The following is a 22345-nucleotide window of genomic DNA, read 5'->3' on the forward strand; positions in this document are numbered from 1 at the left end:
ATCTGACGTGCTCATTTTAATTTTTTTCGATACTTTTTCAGTCGCATTTCATTCAGCCTGGTCCTTTTAACCGGTCAATTTTTATTTCAAGATTTTATCGAAACTTGTATGTTTCTGAGAAATTTATTTCACGCTGATAATTATGGTGTATTCAAAAAAAAATTTGAACATTTTTACGTCCAATTTTTATTCATAGTGTATCCGATTATTTTTATATTTTTAGCCGATTTAATCAGTTGGATTAATTAAAATTAATTATACTTTCAATAATAATTTTATTTAGTTCTTTTATTTTTATTGTAAATATTAATGTTTTTTTTAAAGTTTTTTTAGAGAATTAGGCATTTAATTAAGAAAAATAAAAGAAGTGTCTCTCTTCCTCCACCATAAAATAATGGAACACGTAGGTGCATTTGATACCACATAACTATTCCCCATTCTTCCATAAAAACACTCAGTATCTACATTTAAAAAAAGGTTAAAAAAGTGAACGGAAGAAGTTTGGTTTTGCTTCCTCACATGTGAAGCCCTTTTCATGCTACACTTCTTCTAGTTTTTCTCTCAATAATACTACCACTTTTCATCAACTCAGAACTTACACCACAACATAAAAACATAACCTCACTCTCTCGTTAGATTCAACTTTGTCGCTCATTTTCGATTCGTTCAACAACGACAACATCCATCTCCTCGCACAGAGTTTGCACCACCTTCATCAAGAGCTTGCATCACCTAATCGCAACCTCTTAATCTCCGTCCAATAAACATTTTTGTCGATCAACTACTTTCATGTAAGGTGGTATGCCTATCTTTTATTTTTACGTTTTGTTGTAGTTTGAGGTTAAACTTTTTCTTCTTTGAGTTTGTATGGTTTTATTTTCTTGGTGGCTCTATTTTATTCTTCACATTTTGTTTCTTATGATTTGCTAGTATTACTGTTGTGTTGTTGCTCTTTGAGAGTTTTATTTAAGTATGGAATGAATGTTTAACTCTAATAATAGGTTTAATGTTATTTATTGATGACTTAAAAAGACTATTGGAATTTGAGGCATATGAGATTGCTTTAATAGTTGTTTCTGTCAAACTTATAGTAGTATATATTCTTCTACATATTTTCTCATGAAACCATTTTTATCATGCATTATTCACTCAGTTGAAAGTATAATTTCGTCACTATTTCCAAAAATTTATTAAATCTAATTTCGGTTCATATAATGTAGTGTTCAATTTTGTTATTATAGTTTAAATTCTCAATTTGTATACTATGTATAATCTCTTCTTGTTAAACTCTTTAATTAAAATAATGAGGTGATGATTCTTTTTACTAATCTTTATTTTTGTGGGTCATATTTTAACTTATCATATTATTTTGGTCAAAATAAACAACTCATTATTATTTATTTATCATTTGTTTTAATTTGGTAGTAGTGTATCCAATTTGACTGTACAGAGAGGTTTTCCACTCTATAAATAAAACTGAATGATGTGAGTTAGGAATTTATGAAGGCTTTAATCAAAATATTTCTATAAAAAAAAAGGGTCAAATACAAAAACGTACCCTTCCTTTTTTTTTCTCTTCAATAAATTTAATTTTGATTATTATGATGTATATCTTATCCAAAATAAGCATTATGATGTATATTAACATATGATGTAAAATTATACTATGGAAATAAAGATATAGAAAAAGTTAGATATTATTTTAAATGGCTAAAATTAATTAGTATTGGTTCTTTTATAGAAAAAAAAAGGGAAGGATAGTGTAAACTTTCTCCTTCCTCAAATATTTGGACAATATGTCTGAATTTTTGTCTTCTATATTTAAATGAAATAACTAATTGAATTAAGTTTTTTCTTTTATAAAAGGAAATAGACTGATTGGGTTTAGACCTTTCTCTGTCTCTAATTATTCGAACATTGTTGTAGAGCTCCCTGTTTGAATAATTGCTTAAATTCTAAAACACATTCGAAACAAATAAAACCCATCATTTCTAACCCCCGCCATATCCAACTTCTTTTCATAAGTAAACTTCAGACACTTGACTCAACGTCAAGTCGTCCCCCTGTTTTTAAAATCTTTTTACAATAAAAATGGAAGAAACTGATTAAGTTTAGACTTTCTCTATTTCGAATGTTAGGATACTGCTGTAGAGCTCAATGTTCAAACATTCGTCTTCCATATTAACATACAGTAATTACTAGAATTAGGTCATTTCTCTTATAGAAGAAAAATATTGATTGGGTATCGACCTTCTCTTTCCCGATTATTTGGACACTGTTGTAGAGCTCTCTGTCTGACTAATCGTCTTCCGTTAATGAACTTTGACCTAATTTGCCACACATTTTCATAATAAACTTTTGGATGAAAAGAGAGTGATTGAGCTTAGGCCTCTTCCTTTTCGAGCATCTGAGTACTGCAGTAGAGCTCCCTGCTTGGACATTTGTCTCTGCTTAAAATCAACTCAAACTCATCAAACTTGTTTTCCGCCCTTGTGCGACTCCGAGAATTTTTTTCAGAAAAGAGTATGCGACATCTATTTTGATGCGAAACAAACAAAGACTTCAGCCTCCAAGAGTGAGCAACAAGTAAAGGTTTAATCGCTCAAATGTGATCCAAGCATCACTCTTTTTAAAAGCAATCCATCCAGTAGTTCTCTTTGGGTAGAACTACGTATGCCTTGAGTTCTTCATAGCACCTGGAAATACGGAGGAGCAGGATTGTAAAATCTTGTCAGGCACATTAATATTAAAACACCTCTAAGTCTTTCCTTTCTCTATTTCTATTTCCTCACCCGATAAGTAGAAGATCACAAACGATATCACGCTAACACTCTAACACGAAACTAACTAAATGGGTCCCATCGAGTACGATGGATGTGAGGGGTGCTAATACCTTCCCCTTGCATAACCGACTCCCGAACCCGATTTGGTTGCGACGACCATTTCTTTTTGATTTTTGTGGGTTTTATCGATATTTCCCCTTTCCCTCTTTGGGAATAAATAAAGTTTGATGGCGACTCTGTTTTGTTTATATTTCGAGCGTTCCTTACGCTCGGGTATTTTTCGCGTCGCGACAGCTGGCGACTCTGCTGGGGACAAATATGATCTCCTATGCGAGTCAACCCTAGTTTAGTTTATTTTGTGCTTGAGTGTTTCTTTTATCTGTTTATTTACTTCTTATTTGTTCTATCTATATATGCCTTTATTATCTGTATTTCCAATTGTTGTATTATTGATATATGGTATCATTGGAACTTTCTGGACTATTGGCATTTGTGTGAGGAAAAGCTTTATACCCGAGCTACGAGAAAAACTTAAGTTAGGATGGTGGTTGTGTAGTATTGACCTCCGAGATATCGGACTCGTTAGGTTGATGCGAGAACCCCACTCAGATGAGATCCTTTGAAAGTATTACTGTCTTACGATTAGTCGTTTTGGCGGTGATACTTTCAACCTCGATCTATGATTCTGAGGACCTTTTGTAGAACCCTGAACCTATGGCTTTTAGGACCGATGGTTGTGTACTGTTAACCTATGAGACTTAGGACTCGTTGGGTTAATACGAAGACCTCACTCAGAATAGATCATTTTTGTGGATATTATTGTCTTACGAGTAGTCGTTCTGACGATAATATTGTCAGGTGTGATCCATGACTCTGGGAACCGTGTCTAGAACCGTGGAGTCGATGGTTGTGTAGTATTGACCTACGAGACTTAGGACTCGTTGGGTTAATACAAAGACCTCACCTAGAATAGATGCTTTTTAAGATATTATTGTCTTACGATTAGTCGTTCTGACGATAATATTCTTGAATTGGGTCTATGACTCTAGGAACCTTTTAAACCCTAGAGCCTACCTGTTTGGTTTTCCTATTCCTGGAACCTTTCCTCCATGAAGTAATTAATCAGAATGTTCCAATGATCACCTACCCAACTGTACATACATAAACATAAAACATTTCATAGTCATAACACATATGACATGTGCATATTTTCAAGGGACCTAAAGACTCTGTTGATTGCAGGCATTCAAAAGACATGGGTAGAAATAAGAAAAGTACTTATTCATTCAAGTTCAGGAATCCAAAGCTAGGATTGATTAAGGGGTTGATCTCATATGTGAAAAAAATCAGAAGGAACAACTTTTGTGTTGAGTATGGTGACCTGTTGACTATCATGAACACCGAGGTGGATGCTTGGGCCATTTTCACTTTGGCACAATTCTATGATCCTCCCTTGCGGTGTTTCACATTCTAGGACTTCTAGTTGGCGCCAACACTGGAAGAGTTCTCACATATAGAAGACATTGGTATCAAGGATGAAGTCTCGTACACCGGTCTAGGGGAATTTCCTACACATCAACAAATAGGTTCATCTATACATCTAGATAAAGCGAAAGTGAAAGCTAATATTGGACCAAAAGGAGGCACTTTAGGCTTCACTTTGAAGTTCTTAGTGGGAAAAGCTTCAGATTTCAAAAGTAAAGAAGATTGAGTCGCTTTCAATGCTGTGTTAGCCTTGATACTCTATGGGATTGTCTTGTTCCCGAACATTGATGACTTCGTGGACATGACTGCTATACGCATTTTCTTGCTCAAGAATCCCATTCCCACCTTGCTAGCAGATGTTTATCACTCCATTCATTGGAGAAATGAGAAGAAGGGGGGGATGATCCAGTGTTGTGCTCCTTTACTATATAAATGGTTCTTATCTCACTTACCAAGCGAAGGGCCTTTTGTTCAGAACAAGGATAACCTCAAGTGGTCTCAAAAAATCATGTCTCTCACTGCCAATGACATCACCTGGTACTCTCGTGTTTATGATGATGTGGACATAATCGTCAAATGTGGCAACTTCCATAATGTGCCACTCATAGGAACTCGAGGTTGCATCAATTACAACCCTGAGCTTGCTATGCGGCAACTTGGGTTTCCTATGAATGACAAACCAGAAGACAAGTTGTTAGAAGGTTTCTTGCTGGGAGAAGGAGTGAAGGACTTTGATATGGTGAAGAGGATAGGTCGTGCATGGACTAAAGTTCGTAGAGAAGGAAAAAGGGAGCGTGGAAAGAAGAATTGTATAGCTAGAGGGCCATATACAAGTTGGGTCCAAGCTAGAGCTTCTCAAGACAAACTACCATACCCTTATGAGCCTCCAATGCAAACAAATCCTCCAGAACCTACTCACGTCACTATGGAGGAAGCTAAAGAGCTCAAAGTTGTCATCCAAAGTTTAGAAAAAGAGAATGAAGAGCTACGGTTGAACCTTCTCCGGATTACTGAAGAAAGGGATAATCATAAGTGGGAGCTTGGGCGGAAGAAAACACAACTTCAAGCAAATGTGGAAAGGACTGATAATGAGGAATATAAGAGAAAAAGAGTCAAACAGGGGTTAGATCAGGCTGACAGCTGCTTGAATACCGTCAAAAGCCAACTGAAAGAGGCTGAGAAGGATTGTTGTGAGAAAGAGAAATGGTGGAAGCTCGCCACAAAACAAAATAAGGAGATAAGAGAGACGCTTGAGGCTGAGATAGCCAACCTCAGTGTTTCACTCTGTGAATCAAAAGAAAGGGAAGAACGAGAACGCCGCAGTAAAGAGAGTGCTTTGGCTGCTACTCAGGTTACACCTGAAATGTGGAAAGGAAAGTGCCAAGAGGCTGAAAATGCTAATGAGTGGGAACGATACTGGAGAGGCCGACATGACTCTTTGCTACGAGAAGGTGAAGATTGGATGAACGCAAGGGAAAATGTGAATGCTAGTTTGGCAGCCTGCGAGGAAACCATCCAGTTTTTACATGAACAAAGAAATGAGTATCGAGACAAGTTTGCCAGTTTGATAGACTTCTGTAATGGCATGGCTATGAATGTACCTTTGATGCTAAGATGTGCCCTGGAAGACATAGAAAATGACAACATCCCTCTTTCAGTGACCGAATTTATTTATCTTTGTGAAGACATGATGAAAAGGTTCAAAGGAGAGTTGGAAGAGCTCAACAAACAGAAGCCTACAGTCTAACCCTGTCGTTTTGTACTTTCCTTTATGTTTGAAAGAATATTTTGTACTCAATCCTTGTAATCTGTTTTGAATTGAATGAATGAAGGATTTTTGAGTTTCTTTTGTACAAAAAGTTTGGTTCCATTCTTGTTTTATTCCCCGTGATCTCTTTGAATGCTTGCTAAATAACAAGGAATCTAACACGGTTCCCTGAAAATAAAATTGAACATAAGCATAAAAGACATTTTTATAGCCACGTGCATCAAAGTATGCATCATGCATTTCATTTCTCAAAATAAAAATTCATTTCATTTTTTCCTTGTCTACAGTAGTTCAAGTTGATTCCTCAACGTGCATACGCTACCCGCTCCAACACAAGAAGAATCATGGATGTAGTTCGAGAAGAACAAGCTGCCTTCAGAGAGGAGATGGACTATGTCAAAAGCAAGATTGAGCAGATCTTTGAGGCTATACAAGCTCTGGCTAGAAGGGAAGAAGAGGCTCGTGTTGCCGCTGCTGCAAGGAACGATGCTCTAGTTCAAGGGGTTGCTCTTCAGTCAGGACCTTCAGTTCCTATTCCAAATCCCATTATCTACGGTCTTCCTCCAGGTTTTGTTCCACCGCCTGAAAGAACTCATGTGCCTCCACCTGCGCATACTTCTGGAGTAGCTGATGGAGTCGCTGCGCAAGGACCTCCGATAGTCAATCAGGTGGTCATTCCCTGCACTGATGAGGAGCTCCAGGACGAGTTTGAAACGCAGAATTACAATGGAGCTACTCCAGTGGTCATCCCTACTGCTGCCCAAGATTCTGAGGCTATCTTGATGGGTCGTGCTCTGGCCGAAAGGCTAAGAATCTTGGAAGGACATAACTCAACCCGATTGAGTGCCTTGGAGATGTGTCTGGTCCCAGACGTGGTAATTCCTCCAAAATTCAAAGCACCGGAATTTGAAAAATACAAAGGCCTCACATGTCCTAACATACACTTGAAAATGTATTGCAGAAAAATGGCTGCCTATGCCAGAGATGATAAGCTCATGATCCATTGCTTTCAGGACAGTCTAACTGGGGCATCTTTGGATTGGTACATGCAGTTGGAGTGTAGCAACATCCACACTTGGGATGAGTTGGCTGAAGCATTTGCAAAGCAATACAAATATAATACTGACATGGCACCAAACCGTACTCAGCTTCAAAGTATGGCCAGAAACACCATTGGTTGATCGTGAATTGATTAACATTTTCATGGGTACCTTGTAGGGGCAATATTATGAAAGATTGATCAGTAGTGTGTCCACAGGATTTTCTGACATGGTGATCATGGGAGAAAGAGTAGAAGAAGGACTGAAAAGTGGTAAAATCCAGGGAGGTTCCAGTAGTCAACCAATCTTGAAGAAGCCTTTCAACGGATTCAAAAGGAAGGAGGGTGAGACTAGTTCCATTTCTTCTCAGAGGGGGAGGGCACCATACAAAGCTCTTGCTTCTGTGCCTTATTATCAGTACCCTTACATAGCGGCTGCTCAATATCCAACCATGCCTTACCGTCCAATTGCTCCTGTTCCTATTCCATCTCCGGTACCTCACTATCAAGTTCCAGTTCCTTAATATCAAGCTCCACAACCTCAGTTCCAGGCTCCGCCACCTCAACATCAACAGAGAATTCAACAGAATAATCAACCACGTCCAGTTCAGCACCAACGAACAAATCAACAGAGGCCATATCAACAGTACAATAATGTGAATACCACTCCTATCCCAATGACTTACACTCAATTGCTACCGTATCTGATTCAGAATGGGACTGTCGTGCCAAGGGCATTACCTCCAATGCCGAAGCCGCATAAGCCTTGGTATGATGAGAATGCTAGATGTGCCTTTCATGCTAATTCAGAGGGTCATACAACAGAGAATTGCAAAGTGTTCAAGCTCCGGGTCCAAGAGTTGATAGATCAGAAAATATTGTCTTTTGCTGATGTTCCAAATGTGGAGAATAATCCTTTGCCTAAACATGATGGTTCAGGTATCAATGATATAGAAAGTTCAACTGATGATGGATTGATAAAGGATGTGTTCAAGTTGAAGACTCTTTTAACAGTGGTCCATGCTAGATTAATGGAAGCAGAAATGATGAATGGAGTACATGATAATTGTGTGGTGTGTTCATCCAACCCTGATCAGTGTGTTGAATTCAAAATTTGTCTTCAACGTTTGATGGATCAGCGGGTTATTCAGTTCACCAAAGCAAAGATTGATGAGGATGTTGCTGTGATTGTGCCTGTGTTTGATCAGGAGAGGCTTCCCAAGCCTTTTGTGGTCCTTTATCAAAGAAATGCTGACCTAGAGCCAGTGAAGAAGATTGAGCCCATGGTTATCCATGTTCCCGCTCCATTCTCATTTCACAGTACCAAAGCCGTGCCTTGGAACTATGAGCATGTAGTTTATGTGGGTAACAAACCAGTTATCTTGAAAGAGCTAGATGTGACTAACATCGCTGGAGCTAGTGGTGTGACTCGAAGTGGAAGGGTTTTCGCTCCTGAAGTGATCCCAAACAAAGAAAGTGCACCAAAAGTTGAACCAACAAAGGGGAAAGAGGTGAATCCTCCAGAAGCAGGAGAAGGCTCATCTAAGAAAGCAGTGACTGCTGAAGAGGATAGAGAATTCTTGAAAATCATCAAGAAGGGTGACTACAAGGTCGTAGATCAGCTCAACCAAACTCCTTCAAAAATCTCCATTCTTTCTCTACTTATGAGTTCTGAGGCTCATACGACTGCTCTATTGAAGTTCTCGAACGAAGCTTATGTGGTAGAGGACATCAGTGTTATTCAGTTTGATAATGTGGTTGCTAATCTCAATGCTAGTAGTTGTTTGATGTTGTCTGATGATGATTTACCCCCTAATGGGCGAGAACATAATATGGCGCTTCATATCTCCATTCAGTGTACAGATGTTACGTTGGCTCGAGTACTGGTAGATACAGGTTCATCCTTGAACGTGTTACCTAAGACTACCCTGGCACAATTGAATATTGAAGGGGTGCAGATGAGACCCAGTGCTTTGATAGTGAAAGCTTTTGATGGGTCTAAGCGAATAGTTATTGGGGAGATTGACCTCCCAATCCTGATTGGCCCTCAAACTTTCCGTATTACCTTCCAGGTAATGGATATTAGGCCTGCCTATAGCTGTCTATTAGGCAGACCTTGAATCCATGTTGCTGGAGCTGTCACCTCGACACTTCACCAGAAGCTGAAGTTTGTTACTTCTGGTAAGCTGGTATTAGTATCCGGAGAGGAAGATATTTTCGTCAGCCATTTGACTTCTTTCAGATACATTGAAGTAGGTGAAGACATTGTTGAAACTCCTCTCCAAGCCCTTGAAGTGGTCAATATGGTCCAGACTAAGCCGAAACTTGTTGAAGAACCCAAGAGGGTCATGTCCTCGTGGAAGAGTGTGAAAGCTACAATTGAAGCTGGTTGCCCTGGAAGTTGGGGCACATTGATTGAATTACCAGTCAAGAAAGACAAGTGCGGATTAGGATATCAGCCGTCTATTGAACTTTTCAAAGATCAGAAGATACATCAGGGCAAGGTTCCTAGCATCCAGGAAATATTCTCCAAAGCTGGTTTCCGAAGTGATGATCAAGTGAATGCTCTTGAAGATGAAGATCCAGATTTGTCCAAGATGGTGTTTCGTGGACCTCCGAATGCCTCTCTCACTAACTGGAAGGCAACAGATGTTCCGGATATAGTTTCTTTTTCAAAGTAATTTACTGTTTTCTAAAAACATCCAATGCCACGCCCAAGGCGTATGGATAGCTTTGTAGGGCCCATTTTGTGTTAATATTTAAGCCTTATCATCAATACAAAGCACATTTTTTGAGATCCCTATCCTTCATCTTTTTAATTTTTTTTCAAACAAATAAACAACAAAATTAAAAAATGGCAACTTTGATTTCACATCACTTTCATTTTTCAAAATCTTCCGCTAAAAAGAAAAAATCATTTCCATGCAGATCATTAATAACTGGATCCATTGAATACGACAATGCTATAATTCCCTATGACTTTGACCTCCCGATTAACCAAGCTGAAGAGGATGGTAAGGAAGACTGCGAACTCCCAGAAGAGTTGACCAGACTTTTGAAACAAGAGGAAAAGATGATTCAGCCTCATCGGGAACCAGTGGATGTGATCAATTTGGGGACTGAGGAGGATAGAAAGGAAGTCAAGGTCGGAACTGCTTTGAAAAAAATGTGAAGGAGGAACTAGTCAAGCTACTACATGAATATGTGGATGTGTTTGCTTGGTCATATCAGGATATGCCAGGACTCGACACCGACATAGTTGTGCACAAGCTGCCGTTGAAGCCGGAATGCCCGCCCATCAAGCAGAAGTTGAGAAGAACTCGACCAGACATGGCTGTCAAGATCAGAGAAGAGGTCAAGAAGCAATTTGATGCAGGTTTTCTAGCTGTTGCAACTTACCCGCAGTGGATTGCTAATATTGTGCCAGTTCCGAAGAGAGATGGGAAAGTTCGAATGTGTGTAGACTACAGAGACCTGAATAGAGCTAGTCCCAAAGATGATTTTCATTTACCTCACATTGATGTATTGGTAGAAAACACAGCTTAGTTCTCTGTATTCTCCTTCATGGACGGATTCTCAGGATATAATCAGATTAAAATGTCTCCCGAAGATATGGAGAAAACAACTTTCATTACACCATGGGGCACTTTCTGTTATAAGGTAATGCCTTTCGGCCTGAAAAATGTTGGGGCAACCTATCAAAGGGCCATGGTGACTCTTTTCCATGATATGATACATAAGGAGATTGAAGTCTATGTGGATGACATGATTGCCAAGTCTCAGACAGAAGAGGAGCATGTTATTCATTTGAAGAAGTTGTTTGTAAGATTGAGGAAATACAGACTGCGCTTAAACCCTGCTAAATGCACTTTTGGAGTCAGATTTAGAAAGCTTCTAGGATTCATTGTGAGCCAGAGAGGCATAGAAGTTGGTCCTGACAAAGTCAAAGCTATTCAAGAGATGCCAGCACCTCGGACAGAGAAGCAAGTTCGTGGTTTCTTGGGCAGATTGAACTATATTTCCAGATTCATCTCGCATTTGACAGCCACTTGCGAGCCAATATTCAAGTTGTTAAGAAAAGATCAAACTGTTAGGTGGAACGATGATTGCCAGAGTGCATTCGATAAAATCAAACAGTATCTACAAGAACCATCAATCTTAGTGCCACCAGTTCCAGGAAGGCCTCTCATTATGTATTTGACAGTACTCGATGAATCCATGGGATGTGTACTGGGGCAACATGATGAGACGGGTAGAAAAGAGCATGCTATCTACTACCTGAGCAAGAAGTTTACAGAATGTGAAATTAGGTACTCCATGCTAGAAAAGACTTGTTGTGCATTAGCATGGGCCACTCGTCGTCTGAGACAGTATATGATTTGTCATACAACAATGTTAATATCCAAGATGGATCCCATCAAGTACATCTTCGAGAAACCTGGATTAACTGGAAGAATCGCTCGCTGGCAAATGTTGTTATCAGAATATGACATTCAATATGTAACTCAGAAGGCCATTAAGGGTAGTGTGTTATCAGAGTACCTTGCACACCAGCCAGTGGAGGACTATCAATCGATGAGACTTGACTTCCCAGATGAAGACGTCATGTACATAAGAGACTATGATATTCCAAGCTCGGAAGAAGGACCCGAACTAGGATCGCGGTGGACGCTCGTGTTCGATGGTGCCTCAAATGCATTGGGTAACAGAATTGGGGTTGTTATAACTTCTCCAAAGGATTTTCATCTTCCCTTCATGGCAAGGTTATGTTTCCAATGCACCAATAACATGGCGGAGTATGAAGCATGTATCTTGGGAATTGAAGCAGCTATTGACCTACGAATCAAGATTCTTGAGGTGTATGGAGACTCAGCACTTGTCATCTATCAAATCAAAGGAGATTGGGAGACCCGCCATCCCAATTTGATCCCATACCGAGAGCATGTCATGAAGCTAATCCCCTACTTTTATGAGATTAATATCCATCATATTCCTAGGGAGGAGAATCAGCTGGTCGATGCCTTGGCTACTCTGTCATCTATGTTCAAGGTCAAGTGGGCTAACGAATCACCTGCTATTACAATTCAACGACTAGACGAGCCAGCACATTGCTTGGCAGTTGAAGCAAAAGCAGATGGCAAGCCTTGATTTTATGACATCAAATGATATCTTGAGAAGCACGAGTATCCAAATGATGTATCCATCACAGACGAAAAGACCTTAAGAAAGTTATCAGCCAATTTCTTCCTAAGTGGTGGTGTTCTATACAAAAGAAACTTTGATTTAGTTCTGCTCAGATGCGTGGATAGACACGAAGCCGACCTACTCATCAAAGAAATCCATGAAGGTTCTTTCGGAATTCATGCAAACGGACATGTAATGGCGAAGAAAATCCTTAGAGCTGGTTACTATTGGTTGACAATGGAAACAGATTGTTACCACTATGCCAGGAAATGCCACAAGTGCCAAATTTATGCTGACAAGGTGCACGTGCCACCTACTCCTCTGAATGTTTTATCAGCTCCATGGCCATTCTCAATGTGGGGCGTAGACATGATTGGTATGATTGAGCCTAAAGCTGCAAATGGACATCGGTTCATTTTGGTTGCCATTGACTACTTCACTAAGTGGGTAGAAACAGCTTCTTATGCCAATGTGACAAAGTAAGTCGTCACTCGGTTTATCAAGAAAGAGATAATTTTTCGCTACGGAACTCCTAGCAAGATTATCACTGATAATGGATCAAATCTGAATAATAAGATGATGAAGGAGTTGTGCGAGGATTTCAAGATTAAACATCATAAATCATCACCTTATAGGCCAAAGATGAATGGAGCTGTAGAGGCAGCTAACAAGAATATCAAGAAGATATTTCAGAAGATGGTGAAAACTTATAAAGATTGGCACGAGATGCTACCCTTTTCTTTGCACGGTCGAATAGTTGTTCGCACTTCAACAGGGGCAACCCCTTTCTCACTAGTCTATGGCATGGAGGCTGTGCTACCGATAGAAGTTGAGATCCCCTCGTTGAGAGTCTTGATGGAGACAGAATTAGAAGAAGCAGAATGGATTCAAACCAGATTTGACCAGCTCAATCTAATCGAAGAAAAGAGGATGACAGCGTTGTGTCATGGTCAGTTATATCAGAGGAGACTCAAGCGGGCATTTGACAAGAAGGTCCGACCTCGAGAGTTTAATGTAGGTGAACTAGTTTTGAAAAAGATAATCCCCCTTCAGAAGGATTCACGTGGCAAGTGGATTCCAAACTATGAAGGACCATTTGTGGTGAAGAAAGCTTTCTCTGGTGGAGCTTTAGTTCTCACGGACATGGACGGAGAAGAGTTGACACACCCCGTCAATTCTGATGCAGTCAGAAAGTATTATGCCTAAGAAAAAGAGATGGATAATAAAAGCTCGCTAAGTTGAGAACCCGAAAGGGCAACTTAGGCAAAAAATTAGCATCCCGGTGAGTTAATAACCCGAAAGGGCGGTGTCGCATTACGCGAAAAACCGGCGGGAAAAGAAAGAAACAACAGAGCCGCCACCGTGCGTTATTTATCCCAAAAGAGGGAAAGGAAACGCTCGAAGTAAACCTAGGAAAGAACATGGTCTCGCGACCAAAGAGGATGGGTTCGGGAGTCGGTTATGCGAAGGGAAGGTATTAGGCCCCCTACGCATCCGTAGTACTCTACGGGATCCACGCACAAAAGGAAGGAAAACGGTTGCTAAACACTGCTCAAATACTCACACACACTGGCTGAAAGAGACACAAGAAACTGACTGAAACTGACTCGGCAGGATGTCGTATCCTGGGCCTACTTAGTCTATCAGGCATAGACATCAGAGTCGAAGTAGTTCGGACTGGGGAAACGACACATGCTCGCTAGGATGTCGCATCCTGTGCATACGTATCTTCTCGGACGAGAGAAGAATCAGAGCATTCGTAGCTCGGCTGACACGCACACAAACAAAACAAAGCAAAGGCAAACATGGAGCCCGACTGCCAATCACTGGACTTATGTCAGCATCCGAACCTAAAACACACACAAAGAGGCAAACATGGAGCCCAAATGCCAATCACTGGACTTACATTGATATCCGAACCAAAACAACTCGACAGATAGATAGGAAGTCGGGGACTCAGCCTATAACTGTCAAACAAACACAAAAGAAAAGAAAAGGCGTCCGGAGAGATCAGCTCAATCTCCTGCCTACATACTTCATCTGGTATGAAGATCAGGGCGATGTAGTTCCCCTACGCAGGGACAAGGATCTAGCCTAACCAGATAACAGAGGGAGACACAACTCTAGGGAGACTACGACTCGAGCCTAGATGTTGTCATGCAAAGTCAACCCTAAGTTAAGGTTTCTAGCTAAATGGCACAAGGGCCAACCTATCCTAGACAAGGCTTGCACAGGAAGCAAGGGTCTCGATTGCAACTAGGGCAAGAGAAAGGGGAGGTCTCAATCGCAACGAGGGCGAGAGAAAAGGATTAGTGTTAGTGGTTAGTCAAACTCGGCAAGACATCGCGTCTCGTGCCTACGTATCTCACCTGAACGTGAGAATCAGAGTTGCCGTAGTTCGGCTAAACAACTCTAAGCATGGCTCACACAGGGAGTAAGCCACACAGACCTGACTTGCACAGGAAACAAGTCAAGCACAACCTACCTTGCACAAAGGCAAGTCCAAGCTACACCTAAAGAGGCAAAGCAAACAGACAATCACAGGAAGCACACTCTATATGCATACAAGAGGCTCACACAAGGGTTAGGTTTTAGTTGAGGGGTCATATCAACCTCAACAAACAAACCTCTGGAATGGGGTGAAGTGTGCTCTTAACCTTGCCATTGAGGCTAAGGTGAAGCAGATGAAAGGAGATGAGGGGTGTGCCTCATTGCTTCTATCTCTGGTCAGAGAGAGCATCAAATAATAGAAAGTGGGGGAGTTCAGAAAGATGGAACTCTTTCCCCATTATTGACTCGATAGATCTTGGGTTTTTATCTCAATGCTACAACCATGTAATGGGAGCAAGGAGAGGACTCACTGAATAGTAGGGGATAGGCTACTTATCCCTTTGATCTACCAATTGCCTTACTTGAAGGACTTTTCCTGCTTGGGACAATTTTAAACACACACAAGCATGGCCTCTTAAGGAGGACTTCAGACAGTTTGCCCGGTCAAATAACAGACCGGGTCTCCAGACTACATGAAGTAAAAGAGATTATACCTTAAGCAAGTTGCTAAAAAGCAAAGCAAATCAAGTTCAGAGAACTTAAGCAACTAAAGTACCTGAAAAAAGTCAAACAGATTAGTTCACAGTTCCACAATTAAATCAGAAAGAATTGGTAAACAGTCAACACAGAGGGACCAATGTGCATAGCACAAGACTCAAGTCAAATGAGTCACACCTACAAAACAAAAGTTAGCACATGATACATATAATCCAACTCAATCAAATTTGAATGATCTTTGAGGCATTGGTGCTTAATCCTGAAACATTAACTCAATTGTAAGCTCAAAAGACCACTAGGACTAGCCTAGGGTCAAAGATGAAAGAAAAGGTCAAAACAGCAAAGAAGAGTCAACCCAATTCATGTTCAAACATTTAAGAAGCTATCTCAATTGGATTCACAATCATATCATGCGTCATTATCAATTCATACACAAAAGAATGCAAAGCATGGCAAAGGAAAGCATATAGAAGTCAACAGCATGACTTGCATCAAAAGTCAACCCAAACATTTTCAAAAATCATCAAATAAATCACACTCAATCCTAACATCTAGCATGGTAAGCATGTCAAATTTCATAGCATTTGGATGAGAGGAAGGCAGTCAATGAAAATCATGAAGTCAACATAATTTCAAGTATGCACAATGAAGGTCAACAAACATGGGTCAACTTCAAAAAATCATATCAAATTGAAAACAGATGAGAAATGAATGAGATTAACATCAATGCAAAGCTCAAGATGTATAGTTATCACATATGAAATTTCATGGTCACACAATATGGTATGAGAATTTCCCAAAGGATTTGGCAACATGTATCACATAAAGTCAACATTTGACTAGGCAGGGAAGAAAATTCTCAAATAAATGGAAAACAGCACAATCAATTCCAAGAAAAAATCACACATGAACCAGACATGTAAGGGAGATATCATGCAAAATTTGGGGTCATTTGGATGTAAGGAAGCATGTCAATCAAAATTGGGAAAATGCACATTCATGTTGTGACACCAAATGTAACACCTAACTTCAAAAAATCAAAGCTCTCAATCCACATATGATAAATGCACAAACTTTATATGGACACAAAGGTGAATGAGTCTAGTTTTACCACAAAAAATTTCAGGACCAATGGATGCAATATGATCATTTCACAATGGTTTTGGCAACATGTATCATTTTTGGTCACATAACACAAACCCTAGAGCCAATTAATATCCAATGATCAGAAAAAATATTAAAAATCATGGTAAAATACTAGACATCCAACAGGTTACAATGCAAAAAATCCCATGTTTTTTGGAGTTGAAATGAATTAGAAATGAATTGTTGAAGATGAGTGAACAAAAGGATGAAACATGAATACATGGCATGAATGGAAAGTCAAACGCGGTTGACCTGGTGGCATATTTGTAAATACGCGTTTCATTAAGCAAAACGCACCGTTTAGGGCGTATGAATGAAATAACCTGATTGGTTATCTTCCAATAGAACAGTAACAATGAGCAACAGCAGCCAATGGCATTCAGACTTTCTGGAAAAATGTGGTTAGGGTTTTAACAGCAGCAAACATGCATTCATCTTCATGTGATCATCCAAAATAGAATTCGACAGCATCAAGCATACAGCATGGCATTGGAATAACATTCTTCAAACAATCATACGCCAAACAACAGACAAACAAATTTCCACGAATTTTCTGGGCAGGTTTAAGTAACAGCACAGCAACAACATTATGTTCATCATCAGCAAAAATCGAAAATGAGAAAAATGCCCAGAAAACTGAATCAAATATACCATTCTCATCAGCATTCAACATACAACAAGAATATGACAACCAAACTCACTAACTCATCCTAAGCAAGGTAACTCGAGTGAAAATAAGTTTGAGCACACAAAAGAAAATTCAGATTTCTCACGCATCTCTTAATCATTTTAATTGATTCAACTTGCTTTAGACTCAGCATATCATGAACTACACAAAGCATAGCATGGATTTGGAGAATGAAAGATTCGAAAGTTTACCAATGTGAAGAGCAGAAGAAGATGCAGCCACTTTCTGGCTTTGAATAGTTGAAAAAGATGAAGATTGTAGCTCCAAATGATGAATGCTTGAGGACTTCGAGCTTAACTATGTCAATTTCAGCTTGAAACCACATCTGCCATTGAAGGGTGCTTGGAGAAAACAGTCGGGTTTTGTGCTTACAGTAGGGAAATGAAACTTGTAATCAACTCAAAATGGTGAGCACATGAGGAAACCAACCAAACAGCTCAAGTTCTTTTGGAGTTTTTGGAAGAACTTTGGAAAATGGCTAAGAATGGATTTTAGAGAGAGTGAGATTTCTGTGCATTCAAGAGGCTGCTAGGGCTCAATTTGGACAGAACATAACATTATATACTTCTGTTTAACATCCCTTAATGCAATGCTAATCCAATTTTGTTTAATTGACACTATTTGCTAAATTGCCAAGTTTGGTCCAAATGGAGGTATGTGATAGCAAGTGCACGAATTTGGGCTTCAAAATAGGCTGCAAATGACCTTTAATTTTGCTGTTTGTAGTCTGCCAATCAAGTGTTAAATTTGTTTTGCTTAAAAGGACCAAAATGCATCATTTTGCTCATTTGACACCAAAGGCAAATGGAGGTAGTATGACAGCAAGCAACTTGAAGTTGAGCTTGGAACATCTTGCAAATAACATATTAAACACATCCCAATTGGCCAATTGTGTAAAAAAAGTTTAAATCAAAAAGTCAATGGTTGGTCAAACTTGAAATGAATAAAGTCAAGGCCAAAAATGCCATTTTGATTGGCAAGGTTTTGGAGGATGAAATTTATATTTTTGGAAAGAGGAGGAAAAATGTGGTTTGTAGGAAAAAACCCCACCAAATTTGGCCTTATGGTTTGAGAGATATGGCCTTTTGAAGTTCAAGATTTTGCGAAAATGATTTGATCATATCTTGACAACCATGCATGGGATTTGAGAGTACTTGGACTTTTTGAAAATGGGAGAACAAGATCTTAAACTTTCATGTTGGGCAAAAATTCATTTGAAGCTTGTATCATGATGCAAGTTGAGGATCAAGAAGTTTCCATTTTTGGCAGTTGAAATTACAGGTCCACTTTCTATTTTTGGAAATTTTCTGATTGGCTTCAAATTCTTCAATGATGATGATTGCCATGATATATGAGGCCTATTAGGACATGAATAAGCTCTCTCAAACCATCCCCATCCATCAAAACCATAGAATCAACCACAGTTGACCAACTTTGACTTTTCTAGGGTTTTGGACTGACTGTGCACTTCTGATGAATTCCAAACCCTAATTCTTTGAGACCTTGACTTCAAATGATGTCCCAAGTTGAATGGACTCTTGATTATTGATCATGGTGCCCAAATTCCACAAGAATGGCCACCACCCACTGCTTTGACTGACTATTGACTTTCTAGGGTTTTTGCCTGACTGTGCATGAACTGATGGCTTCTGAACATCCAACCCTTGACTTAAACACTTCAAATGGGCCTCCAAGTCATGTGAACTTGATGGACAATCCCTAGGGCTTTTGCTCCTTGAGAAACAACCTTGCTTGATTGGTTGACTGATCTCCTGATCAGTTTGACCTAATTCTTGATTTGCTTGCTCTTGAGGCAAATGGGGACAATGCAATGCTATGCAATGTATCATGATATGCTATGACCTAATATGAGATGGTATGTACAATGATAGGTGCAAATTTGAGGTGCTACAGCTGCCCCTATTCAATCAGCTGGGAACCCGAACGGATGATAGCAATGGCTGTCAGACTTTCAGGGTAAACAGGGATTGAATACAAAAGAACCGTAGAAATTTGCACCGACTGGATATGCTACAATGAAACCCACGTCATTTACCGATGACAAACTGCATGACAACTTCAGAAAAGTGAAACCATTTACCGATGGTTGGAAACTGGAACCTTGATATTTACCGATATCAACTTCAGCGAGACCATTTACCGATGGCTGCTGGGAAACAAATTTGATGTAGAATGGAAGCAAGACCATTTACCGATGGTGGCTTCAAAGAAAACTTGACATTTACCGATGTCAACTTAGCAAGACCATTTACCGATGGCTACTGCAACTGGGCATCCGATATTTACCGATATCGAAGAAAACTGGGCCATTTACCGATGGCATCTCTGCTTGGAGAGGAACAAAATCTTTGTGGTGATGTCAGACAAGACGTTTACCGACGACTTCTGGGGATTTCGATTTTATTAGCAAGAGAACAAAGAATGACCAGACATTTACCGATGACTGGGATGAGACTCGATGTTTACCGACATCGAAAGATGATGTTTACCGACATCAAAAATAATGACCAGACATTTACCGATGACTGGGGTGAGACTCGATGTTTACCAACATCGAAAGATGATGTTTACCGACATCAAAAAGAATGACCAGACATTTACCGATGACTGGGATGAGAAATTTATTGGTGAGAGACAAACAAATATTTGCAACTGAAAACCGGGTAGGACATTTACAGATGACTCTACTGGGGATTTCTAGCTGGGGATCTATCAGACATTTACCGATGACTGAAAGAAAGACTCGATGTTTACCGACACCGAAGCAATGGCGTTTACCGACACCAAAAAAGACCAGACATTTACCGATGACTGGGTGGAACTCGATGTTTACCGACACCGAAACAATGGCGTTTACCGACACCAAAAAAGACCAGACATTTACCGATAACTGGGTGGAACTCGATGTTTACCGACACCGAAACAATGGCGTTTACCGACACCAAAAAAAGATGACCAGACATTTACCGATGACTGGGTGAGACTCGATGTTTACCGACACCGAAACAATGGTGTTTACCGACACCAAAAAGAATGACCAGACATTTACTGATGACTGGGTGGAACTCGATGTTTACCGACACCGAAACAATGGCGTTTACCGACACCAAAAAAGACCAGACATTTACCGATGACTGGGTGGAACTCGATGTTTACCGACACCGAAACAATGGCGTTTACCGACACCAAAAAAAGAATGACCAGACATTTACCGATGACTGGGTGGAACTCGATGTTTACCGACACCGAAACAATGGCGTTTACCGACACCAAAAAAGACCAGACATTTACCGATGACTGGGTGGAACTCGATGTTTACCGACACCGAAACAATGGCGTTTACCGACACCAAAAAAGATGACCAGACATTTACCGATGACTGGGTGGAACTCGATGTTTACCAACACCGAAACAATGGCGTTTACCGACACCAAAAAAGACCAGACATTTACCGATGACTGGGTGGAACTCGATGTTTACCGACACCGAAACAATGGCGTTTACCGACACCAAAAAAAGAATGACCAGACATTTACCGATGACTGGGTGAGACTCGATGTTTACCGACACCGAAACAATGGTGTTTACCGACACCAAAAAGAATGACCAGACACACGCGGGTGCTGAAATGACACTTACTGGTATCACAAGAACGACCTCTTAGATATGCCCAAGCAAGGCTGATCACTTGCTGGGGGTCTCACTGGGGAGAAACAAACTTTCTGTCACCACCGGGTGAGGAAATAAACCTCTGTCACCATCGGGTGAGGAAATAAACCTCTGTGGGGATAATCAATTCTGAATGCTGTCGAAGCAACTGTAGCTGGCTTGCTGTGTTGATGTTGAACAAAACAATCCGCCTCTGCCGGGGGATGCAGTCTAATGTGATTTCGAGCACATGAATGCATATGTTTGAATTTTTCTATGGCGTAATGCTCCATATGGAATGGAAATGCTACGCAGTTTGAGGATGCAATGATTACTACATGCAATGCAATATGATGAGAACTCTGCGGGGGAAAGTACACAGGACGACTGTGCTGAGGAATCTTTAATACAAATCCGCTGGGGGAACAACAAAACAACTGCTGGGGAACCAACAATACGAATCCACTAGGGGAAGACAAGATAAATCGCTGGGGAGTAATAAAGCAACTCTGCTAGAAGACAACAACGGTAAACTGCTGGGGATAGCCCAATCAATCCGCAAAAAAATTCCGCTTGGGGAAATAAATGCTCCGCTGGGGAAGATAATCCAGGTAACTCTTCTGGGGATAAGGCTCATACAAACCTCAGATACAATAAACTCTGCTTTGGGGAATAACTGTTACTCCGCCGGGGACGACCCACATAATTCACAAGTAGAAACAACTCGGCTGGGGATGCAGGTATCGACCTGCTACAGAAACCTGTCCAATCCACTGGTGGGGTGAACTCTGCTGGAGAAATAATTCATGAAACCCGCTCCACTCGGGGATCAAGGTCACGACAGCGAGCAAACAGGAAGGAACACCAAGGATACCGGGTTGTATGTATGAAACGGGTGACCGACCAAAGCGTGAATTGGTTTGTTGCCATAAGTACATCGACCTGATCGTCGGAAACTTCTTCGGTCTGAAAACCGGAAAACATAAGTACATCGACCTGATCGTCGGAAACTTCTTCGGTCTGAACACCGGAAAATTGGCCTGAGTGCCATGAGTACATCGACCTGATCGTCGGAAACTCCTTCGGTCTGAATACCGGAAAACACATAAGTACATCGACCTGATCGTCGGAAACTTCTTCGGTCTGAACACCGGAAAATTGGCCTGAGTGCCATGAGTACATCGACCTGATCGTCGGAAACTCCTTCGGTCTGAACACCGGAAAAACATAAGACATATTATCTATAGCCATCAAAACGTAGACAATACACTCGCATGGAAGATTATCCATAACCGGGTTGTAGGTTGTTAAATGGATAAACGACCGAAAACATCCTGAAGAGAGCGAAGGCAAACTTGTTAAAGGATGAACATTCGATTCCACAAGGAATACGAATCTTACTCTGCTGGTGATAACAATCGAAGGATTGACCAAAGAGTGCATGAGATATATTATCTATAGCCGTCAGAACATAGATAATAACCTCGCATGGAAGATTATCCATAACCGGGTTGTAGGTTGTTAAATGAATAATC

The 22345-nt window shown here is 40.3% G+C and overlaps 1 protein-coding gene across 2 annotated transcripts; it reads left to right on the forward strand.

The window, feature by feature from the left end:
- The first annotated feature begins 438 nt into the window (after positions 1-438).
- On the forward strand, positions 439-9870 carry LOC127119059 (uncharacterized). Of its 2 annotated transcripts, none has more exons than XM_051049273.1 (2): positions 439-796; positions 6324-9870. In XM_051049273.1, the coding sequence occupies exon 2, from the start codon at positions 7753-7755 to the stop codon at positions 9193-9195; it is 1443 nt and encodes a 480-aa protein (XP_050905230.1). In that variant the 5' UTR covers positions 439-796; positions 6324-7752; the 3' UTR covers positions 9196-9870. The 2 variants fall into 2 exon arrangements, with proteins under 2 accessions (XP_050905230.1, XP_050905229.1); XM_051049272.1 differs by lacking the exon at positions 6324-9870 and adding an exon at positions 4026-6281.
- The last annotated feature ends 12475 nt before the right edge of the window (positions 9871-22345 follow it).

The sequence above is a fragment of the Lathyrus oleraceus genome, chromosome 2 (assembly GCF_024323335.1).
Source record: "Lathyrus oleraceus cultivar Zhongwan6 chromosome 2, CAAS_Psat_ZW6_1.0, whole genome shotgun sequence".
In the NCBI taxonomy this organism is placed as follows: domain Eukaryota; kingdom Viridiplantae; phylum Streptophyta; class Magnoliopsida; order Fabales; family Fabaceae; genus Lathyrus; species Lathyrus oleraceus.